General features: G+C 48.2%; 1 protein-coding gene across 1 annotated transcript; it reads left to right on the forward strand.

The window, feature by feature from the left end:
• The first annotated feature begins 3,118 nt into the window (after window positions 1-3,118).
• Window positions 3,119-4,780, forward strand: LOC123056979 (transcription factor PCF7-like). The gene has a single exon (NM_001428191.1). The coding sequence runs from the start codon at window positions 3,889-3,891 to the stop codon at window positions 4,585-4,587; it is 699 nt and encodes a 232-aa protein (NP_001415120.1). The 5' UTR covers window positions 3,119-3,888; the 3' UTR covers window positions 4,588-4,780.
• The last annotated feature ends 4,957 nt before the right edge of the window (window positions 4,781-9,737 follow it).

A 9,737-nucleotide genomic window follows, 5' to 3' on the forward strand; every position in this document is an offset into this window, starting at 1 on the left:
AAAATCGCTACTGCTAAACTACCTAGCAGTAGCGCGTTTCAAGAGAACGCGCTACGGCAATGTAAATAGCCTGGCGGCAACGGTGGGGCAATTTTAGTAGTAGCACCTTTTGCCCCAGCTGCGCTACTGCAATTTAAATAGCAGTAGCGCCTTCTGTTTCCACGCGCTACTGCTAAGTAGCAGTAGCGCCCCATTTTATCCAGCGCTACGACTAAAATTCTGTATATAAGGTTAGTAGCCAGCTGCAACATAGTCTAAGAAACTTTGTGAGAGAAGAAGACAGCCAAACAATGATAAAGTAGTAAATGTCTATAGCTAACTATTAATATTGGCTGTAGATGATATGGTTATTAGATACAGCCTATCAGTTGGCTCTACTACTACTTAACCATGCTCTTAGTATTCTCTCAGGATGCAAACAAAAACCGACGGGGCAGTGTGGTTCGTGGACCTGGCTTCTCGCATTGATGTCCGGCAACATGCCAGTCCTCAGTGCAAGAGTTTGCCCCGGCGATCGCTGAGAGACAAGATGAAGACGGGGAATGCCTGTATTCAGAAACTTCATGGGACATATTTCTTTCGGGCAAGGAGAGATTAGCCTAGTTTAGCAAACCTAAAGCCGAGTATAGGAGGCAGGACGTGACCCGGCACGAGAGGACGGACCAGTGAAGCCAATTGTCTGGCCGGCCCAAATAATTGGCGCGTACGCATTGAGTGCATGCGAGCAAGAGTTGATGGATCTAGCACCTAGCTAGCTGCAGCCCGCGTGTTGCATTGCAGCCTAGCTACTCGTTGCGCAGGTGCGTAGTTAATGGGGGAGGAAATGCACTGTACCTCTGTGATGGCGCGGTCGGCCGCTTCACCACACCGCACCACTCCACACCTAGGTTTGGTACTACACACCTAGACCATACTCGTACAAGCCGGTTATCAATTACTCCATCTATAAACTGATATAAGAGCGTTTAGATCGCTAAAGTAGCTATCTAAATGTTTTTCTATTAGTTTACGGAGGGAGTAGTACTCTTATTGGACTGGTCAAATTTTGTGCTTGTGCTTTTCACCAGAAAAACGCTCGTTTTTCTAGCTAGGATCAGATGTTATTGCGGCACTATGACGCGTATAGGACAGGGGGCTACAGTGTACATAGAGAGTAGTACGTAGTTAACGAAGAAACAAAAAGATCTGGGTGCATGCATGAGCATGACACAGTCACAGTTGTGCACAACTTTGCCATGGAATAGACATAACAGAACAGTACACAATCAGCCAGCAGCGTATATGATGCGATGTGTGCGTGGGCCATCCCCACAGGGCACTGGAGCAGCGCATGCAGTCTTAATCGCCAAAGAGTGAGGGGTAGAGTTTAATGTCCCATGCAATTGAATTGAATTAAAACCGGCAAAACTGAAGCAGGGAGAGGGAGAGGGACGTGATCCCACCAGAGTTTCTGTCCTCCGCCCTGACCTGGCCTGCCCTGCGCTGCGCCTCTGCCCGCGCCAGCCGTCCCCTCTCGCCCTCGCCCTGCATCATCCTACCAATCTACACTTCCATAGACTTACTCTCTCTCTCTCGACACTTTACCCGCTGTCATAATAAAACAGGGAACATGGATAGAGGATAGATGCCCTCTACAGCCGGACGCCCCAACCCGCCTCAAATGTCGGAACGAAAATTCGACCAGGACAGGCGTCTCAAACAAGCCTCAAATGTCCTGAGTGATCGGCATCCGTTATATTGTGCCTAAATATGTGATGAATATGGGGCACCCGGGCGTGTCGTGACACATCCACCATATAAGACCCGGCCCACGCTAGCCCATCTGACCCCACATATATTCCTCCCCATCCATTCGCCGGACCAAACTCTAACAACTTCACTCCACTCTCCTCCACTCCCCTCCGCCGGCCAAGCTCCCGTTCGGCGATCTCCGACCGCCTCTGGCTTGGCGGGCAGTGGATCCAAGTCCTTCACCTCCAGAGCCGTCGAACCCGAACTCATCCCGCGCGGCCCCGAGGAGGAGATGGTCGTCCGGCTAACGCTCCGTCGTTCCCCGGGAGGAGCTCTGTGCTAATCAGCGCTCGTACTCCTTCCATCGGAAATCCATTGTGTCCGCCCAATTGGCGCATGGAACTGGCGCTAGGTGTGTCATCGCTGCCTCACCGGAGGCGGTGCATCCTTCTGGCGTCTGAACGCGGTGACAGACGCGCAACCCCTCCGTTGGCGCTTCGAGGCGATGGGCACACCATGGGCGTCGACCGACACAAACATGGTGCGGCGTGCCCGCCATGCGAGGCAGCGAGCGCGGGAGGCGGCAGCAGCCCTCACAGCGGTGGACTTCGGCAAGGCGGAGTCGCATTCTCCGGCACCCCGTATGGTGCATCAGTCCGGACGGCGCAACTGCGTCATGGTGGATGTCGCTGGGGCTCGTCCTAGAACAGATACATCATCGATCTGACGTCCACCGACACCGTTCGGGTTCCGAGCTCCGACGAGGAAGAGTAGGGCATGGGAGACGACTGTGCCTTGAGTCCCGTGAGCCAGCTCCTGTCCCATGCCCCACTCTACCTTGCCAGCAACCGGACTAATACTCTGGAGAACGAACCTGGCCGTCGGACATGGGCACGGCAGAACCGGACGAGCTCCGCTTAAAGATCGGTTTACGTTGCATGTAATAATATGAATTTAAGGTTTCAAATTTGAGATGTCCGGTTGTGAAATCAAATATTTGAGACGTGGTCGGTGTGTCCGTGGACGCGCCCGCGGGCTTTGAGGGGTCAGATTTGCCAAACCTGGCTGTAAATGCTCTAAACTAAGCAAGACTGCATGCACCACATGTCCTTCTCAAGGTTTACATAATATATGTGGGTAAAAAATACTAGTAGAAGCATAATAATGATCCACCTTTTGGACGGAAGGTCACTCACTCCCTCGCTAGATCTTCTTTCGCCCCTCCCTCCCATCGGATCGATCCGAGTGTGAGCTTAGCTAGCACACAAAGAGCTAGATTGCCAAGATAAGATCTAGACTGCACTCACTGCCCTCTTTTGCTTGTCACTTTCACAAAAGGGAGGCAGCAGGCAGGCCGGCCGACTAGCTAGCGAGCGAGCAGCTATTAAGCTTGTGTGGTTCCGCCGTGGCCATTAAAATCTTTGGGTTCTCCCTCAGTGTCGAGCTGAGCTAGGCAGCACAAGAAAGAGATATGGCAATCCCATGCAGGAAGAAATAGTAGTATATACGTACTTCCTTGTGTGCTCATATTTCGTCCTGCGATTAACTATCTGGCCTGGCCGGCTACCCCTTTCTTCCCGGCCGGTTGGTTGTTGGTGGGGTGTGGGGAGTGGTGTAAGATTGAGGTAGCTCAAGCTGGAGGAGGACAAGAACCGGTTGTCCAAGGGCTTAGACCCTTGGAGCAACCCTACCGCCGCCGCCACCACCAGCACCCTGCACTACCTGCTCCAGGAGAAGGAGAGAGCGCAGGCGCAGGCGCAGCTCCAGATCTACCACCAGCAAGGGTTCGGCTACCTCCACCAGCACCGGAGGCAGCAGGCAGCAGGGGGAGGCGCCGATGGCGGCAGCAGCGGCGAATCCACGCCGGTGGCGGACGCCCTGGCGACGGCATTCGGGAGCGGGCGCATCGTGCGGTCCGCGGCGGGGCGCAAGGACAGGCACAGCAAGGTGTGCACCGCGCGTGGGCTGCGCGACCGCCGCGTCCGCCTCGCCGCGCACACCGCCATCCGCTTCTACGACGTGCAGGACCGCCTCGGCTACGACCGCCCCAGCAAGGCCGTCGACTGGCTCATCCGCAACGCCAAGGCCGCCATCGAGGAGCTCCCCGACCGACCCGAGGAGGCGCCGCCCACCGCGGAGCCCGAGGCTGCCGAGCAGATGTCCGAGCAGGTGACCTCCACGTCGTCCTACGGGTTCAGCAACCCCGGCGGTACTGCCATGACCAACTCCTTCCTTCAACATTCACTTGGCGCGGACCAAGTCTCCGACAGCGTCAAGTCCTTGTTCCCTTCCTCGTCCACGGCCACCGCCGGCGGCCACGACGAGTACCGGGGCTCCCCGCCGGACCTCCTGTCGCGCACCACCAGCAGCCAGCCCCAGGAGCTGTGCCTTACCCTCCAGTCCAACCAGCATAACATGTTTAGCCATGTATCTCCCAACCATCACGGTATCATCTCGGGTGCAGGCGTTCCAGGGTGGCCGGACCACGGCCAGAGAATGCCATCGTCGTGGCATGCCTCGGACAACGACGCGGGAGAGGGCCGTGGCGCCGGCGGCAACGGCGACAGCTACATGTTTGCAGGCATCCTGGCGCGGCAAGGGCTGGACCAAGGCCAGCTCTTCTCGTCCAATGGGGAAACCCTTCAGTCCAGTGCTGGCTGGGCCGCGTCTGCCCGCGCTTGGCTAGACCCTCTCGCCGGAATCCACCAGCCATCGGCAATGTCTGGGCAGATCGGATTCAGCCATCTGGTTGGCGGCGGCGGCGGCGGTTTTATGGGGTTCCTCGCGCCGGCTGCACAGCGGCTCCAGCTCCAGGGCGAGGAGGAGGAAGGAAGCGACGTGATGCGAAGAGACTGATGAACCGGCCGGCCGGCGCATGAGGTGTGAGATTTCTGTTAACCACTTCATTTGATCCGGTGCTCAGTTGTATGTCATTTTATGTAGGGTTTATGCCATCAGATTTGTCATTAGCTGTTACGACTTTTATATTCATTCATGCATGTACAACTATGGCTTAATTAATTAAGAGTACGTTCCCTTGGACCTTGACAGCTTTACTGTTGCATTAGTTGCTCCTGTTGCTGTTTTTCTCCCCTTTGATTTATTCTCGGCATGGACAAGACACGGCGATGATGAGATGAAATGATCTGATGATCTTGACGGTTTGCCCCCTTTGGATATTTTAATGTTTCTTATCTGGCTATACTCTAAGCTAAGGAATATTCAAAGACTTTTAGCAAATTTAAAGGTTGTCGTCCCCATAGCAAGCTACATCCCTGATGATTCCATAAAGGCCCCTAAATCTCTGCAGCCTCCAGTAACACCTAGGCAATGCAGAGGCCAGCAAAAGGGAGAGTTAAATAACTTAAAATATGGCTGAACTGAGAAAGTATTCGATCCACTACTGTAGCTGTTAGGAGGGGCATGTGTAATGGAAATGCTGTTTGCTGCTTCTGCTATGTCCATGCTGCTGATAATGATAGGGGGGTAGGCAGGAGGAAGGGCGGAGATCTGCTCTCGATGCCTCTATTATTGGAAGTGAGTGGCATCTTTACCTCTTCGCTTTCTCTTCTTTTCCTTCCACTGTTTGGGGGGTATCTTTTTGCTCACCGGACTGTGAATCTTCTGGAATTGCATGCTGTGTGTCGACGTTTACCGTACTTCTCACAGTTGCATGAAAGAGGCTGAGACAGTAACAAACCAACATCCGGCTAGTTTGGCAGTGGCTCGCCGGTGTTTCTTTCTCCTTGTCCTAGTTTCGAGCCTAGGCTAGGCACTTTGATTAACCGCACTTTGCGTGCATGTGAGGATCCATCTCTTCTGATTTCTCAATTTGTTTCCGAGTTCATGGAACAGTTGATAATTGTGTCCTTAATTTCCCTGCAAGAACAAATAAGACACACAATAATTAATCTATCATATCATACTCAAATAGGTGTTAGTTTGCTTAAGTCAAAATTCACTATTCCAGTCTCCGTGGAGATGATATATATGATAGTCAGTCTATTCATGAAAGTGAAACTTAGGCTCAGATTTTTTTTTAGTTTGTGGCTGTTAAACGGTAGAGCTAAGCTAGCGTGTACCATATAATCTGCGGTTAAAAGTAGACATAAAATTTTGGGGGGAAATAGGAGTATTATGGCAGACCACCTCGTGATTTTTTAGAGCAGAAACTGCCGCGGCTTGAGTCACACTTACATTTTACCTACAATTTTTGAATGATTTTGTACACATCTCCTCTCCCCTTCCCTAGTACTCCCTCCATCCCATAATATATATATATAACGTTTTTGCAAGCTAACATAGCTTGCAAAAACATCTTATATATGGGACAGAGGAAGTATTATATAATTATTTCACTATGTTGTTTTATATTTAAATTATAAAACCAAAATTGAGTCCATTATTTGCATGCATCTATTTGGAAACGATGAGCAGATGTCCTAAGAAAGAATGGTATAATAACCATGTAGGTCTACATGCGATGATCAAGCATGCATGTAGTTTTGAACACATAATATATGCAAATTTACTAAGACTGGCTAGGTTTTGGACTGGGCTTAGGAAAACCCAGCATGAAAACACTGAACCCATTCTAGCTTAACCCAAAAAATAGATGAATAGTGGACTTTAATTAATTGAATCATTTTGCAATACATTCTTTTTTTACCCATTTTCAAAGAAAAAACTAGTTTTTAGACATTTCAGGCTTGTGAAACAGGCTTCGGGCATAAAAGTTGAGGTTTTGTTAGTTTTTCAAAAGAATATACTACTCCCTTCATTTCAAAATATAGGTGTATTAGTTTTTCAAAAGGTCAAAATTTTCTATATATGTTTGACCAAGTTTATAGCAAAATACATCAATGTCTACAATATTAAATAAATAAAATATAGAAAATATAGGAGTATTTTGTGAAGAATCTTATGATAATGATTTGATATTGTACATACCGATATTTTTCGCTAACTTTTGTGTGTGTGTTGGAGGGGGGGGGGGGCTATTTATTCATCAACCAATGCCAAGGTCTTGCATACAAAACATATGCACGTCACCTGGAAGTGCCCTGAGCCACACCGCGGTGCGCTCCTCAAACCTACCAAAGTTTGCTAAGAACTGACTCACATGACACACGTCTAAAATTAGCAAACTTAAACTCTAACCTCTTGATCTCATGAACCAGCATATATTGCATAACGCAATTTATCTGTAGTCGTGGTCAAAGTTAAGAGAAGTTCGACTTACTGAAAAATTAGTACACCCTATATTTTGAAACGGAGGAAAGTAGTATAATTTTTCGGTGATATTTCTTTACAAGAAAAGGCCTCGACCCGGTTCCATTTTTATTAAAAATGAAACCAAGTATCTGGATACAGCAACAAACTCGCGTTCACAGACTGAATTGACTGTATCAGCACACAAACAGCTAGGGAAATAAAAAACCAGGTTCAGCTTGCTCACACAAGGCAAGTTACATAGCGCAAAACCATCCCAGGGGAGGGACCAGCCAGCAGAAAGCATAAGGAAACCAAGGTGGGAGGGGAGAACGCAGAACAGCTCCAGGAGCTATCTTCAGCGAGCTCCCCTCATGCACCAGCTTCAGCGATGATTCTTCTGCCAGCTTCGCCGGTCCAGCAATGGTAGCAGCCCACTTAGGAGAGGAGAAGCTCACCAGGTAGCCATCCTTCAGCCTGGATCTGGCCACATCAGAGAGGTGGTGGGCGCCTCTGATGTATGGTTGTGAAATCCAAATGCATAAAGATACTTTAATTGGCCGGTTTATGTGGCATCGCCCTCTGACAAATTATGGAGCTCTCAACCGAACTTGGAATAACATCTCATGCTCATGCGAGATACCATTTGAAGATCATAAATTCATAGAGAGAAATAAAATCCCTCTTTTCAAGCCTTTACGTTGTGGAACGGGAAAGCTGCTAGCTGCCCATAGTGTTTTTTACAGTGCTCCTGGCATGGCATGTCATCTGTACATCGTCTCTCTCACCTTGTCGTGCATTGGTAGCTTGCTCAGACGCCGAGCATGATAGGTAAAGTATGGCACACAATGATTGCAGGCTCTCTTTCCCATTTGAAGATGCTGAGGATAGGTCACTTTCTACTGCCATAGGAGCAGATCCCCAGTACGCTGCCAGCTACGGCCACGCTCTTTTCCATATAGTGCTCACAGACCGGTGTACTTTCTGGCTCTAGCTTGTAGACGAGTCCGGAAAATTATTAGTATAATACTCCTAGGAAGACACGCTGCTGTAAGACTGTAAAAAGACTGATAAAATTTAGTAAGTGCTCAGCAAGATGCATGCATACTGGCTGTGTTCGTTTGGCCCTTCTGTGTGTTTGGGCTTAAGATGATAATGTTAGATTATCGTCTTCGGTTTAATAACAGAGTGCTCCTCAACATGGTGTAGTCGTAAAGCCCTAGTAGTACACTTGCTAAAGCGTACATTAGCATCAAGCCGACATCTTGTTACGAGTACGTACAGCTCATGCTTGACACTTGAACAGCAGCGCCACGTATTCTCTCTTAATGTCCCTCTCCTTGGGTCCATATATATGAAGCTCGAGTAGCTTCCAAAAAGAATTATCAGTACTTGATAATAAAAAGTAACGGAATTCATAATGGCATACTCAGGACATGAGGTATTCGAGGGCGAACACTCTTAAGACATTGCGACGCTGGGTCAATGAAGCGTAGATAGTGAGGGGAGGTATCTTGCTCCGCCACATGTGACCCGTTCCTATGATAAGCTTGCAACTGACATCCCACCGGTATACTTCACAATTGTTAATTGCCGACTGAAAAGCAATTATTTTACTGTTCTGTTAATTGCAGACTGAAAAGCAATTGTTTTATTTCGGCGCTCCTAAGGAGAAGCGATGTATATCTCCGGCCCAAAGACCTTGTCTTAGCTTGATCTAGATACGCAATTCTAAGACAAGCTTTTGGAGACGGAAGGAGTATCTTTTAATTTTGAAAAAGTGCTTTTAGGGATATGTGGTACTTAATATACGTCCCTCGGTCCTCTCGTAAAAAAAATATGGACACAAATGGGGTTTGACACACTAGTAGAAAACAGGACATTAGTCCCGGTTCGTAAGGGCCTTTAGTCCCGGTTGGGCAACCGGGACTAAGGAATCGGGACTAGAGGCCCCTTTTTTAGTCACGGTTGTGTTACGAACCGGGACTAAAGGGACTCCACGTGGCCGCTGTGGAGCGCTCAGGCAGGAGGATCTTTAGTACCGATTTGTAACACCAACCGGGACTAAAGGCCGCCACGCGTCAGGCGCTACCAAGCGCTGGGGTTCAGGGTTTTGGAGGGGTTTAGGGTTTTGGAGGGTTTAGAGGTTTTATTTTGTGTTTCCCTTTTCTTTTTATGTTTACCATTCAATTCTTTTTCATTTCGGGTTTTCATTTTTATTTTATGTTTTCCACTCAACTTGACGCTGCTACATATAGCAATGAAGGAACCATTACACAACATCGTCACGAATGTAGAGAAGTGACATTTTTCTCCGTGCTTGGTCGAACAACAAGTTTTCATATATATATATATTCGACGCTACTACATATAGTACACGTTCATGCATATATACAATATAATATCTCTTACGATCCCTAATATCTAATTACCAATTCCCGATGGTATTCTCCGGTTTTAGATATGACCTCTTCAAATAAGAATCCCGTCGATTCCTCTTGAATTGCTCATACGCGATCCTTTGGTAGGAGATCGTACCGCATCAGTTCGATCCAATTTAAAGAAGGAGGCCAATATATATGAATGAAACTCAACACAATTGATGGTAATAAAATAAAATTGTGAATATTGTTTAGGTACTCGAAGTTGTTCTAAAATTCCGCCCTTCTCACATGTCATCTGGCAAATGAACTCGCAAACGTAGTATTCACATAAAGTATTCCCGTCTTCCTGTCTCAAGCACTCTACGATAATAGAGTTCAATCAAAATAATAATCAAGCATGATAGTGGTATT

Source organism: Triticum aestivum, chromosome 3A (genome assembly GCF_018294505.1).
Source record: "Triticum aestivum cultivar Chinese Spring chromosome 3A, IWGSC CS RefSeq v2.1, whole genome shotgun sequence".
NCBI classification, from domain to species: domain Eukaryota; kingdom Viridiplantae; phylum Streptophyta; class Magnoliopsida; order Poales; family Poaceae; genus Triticum; species Triticum aestivum.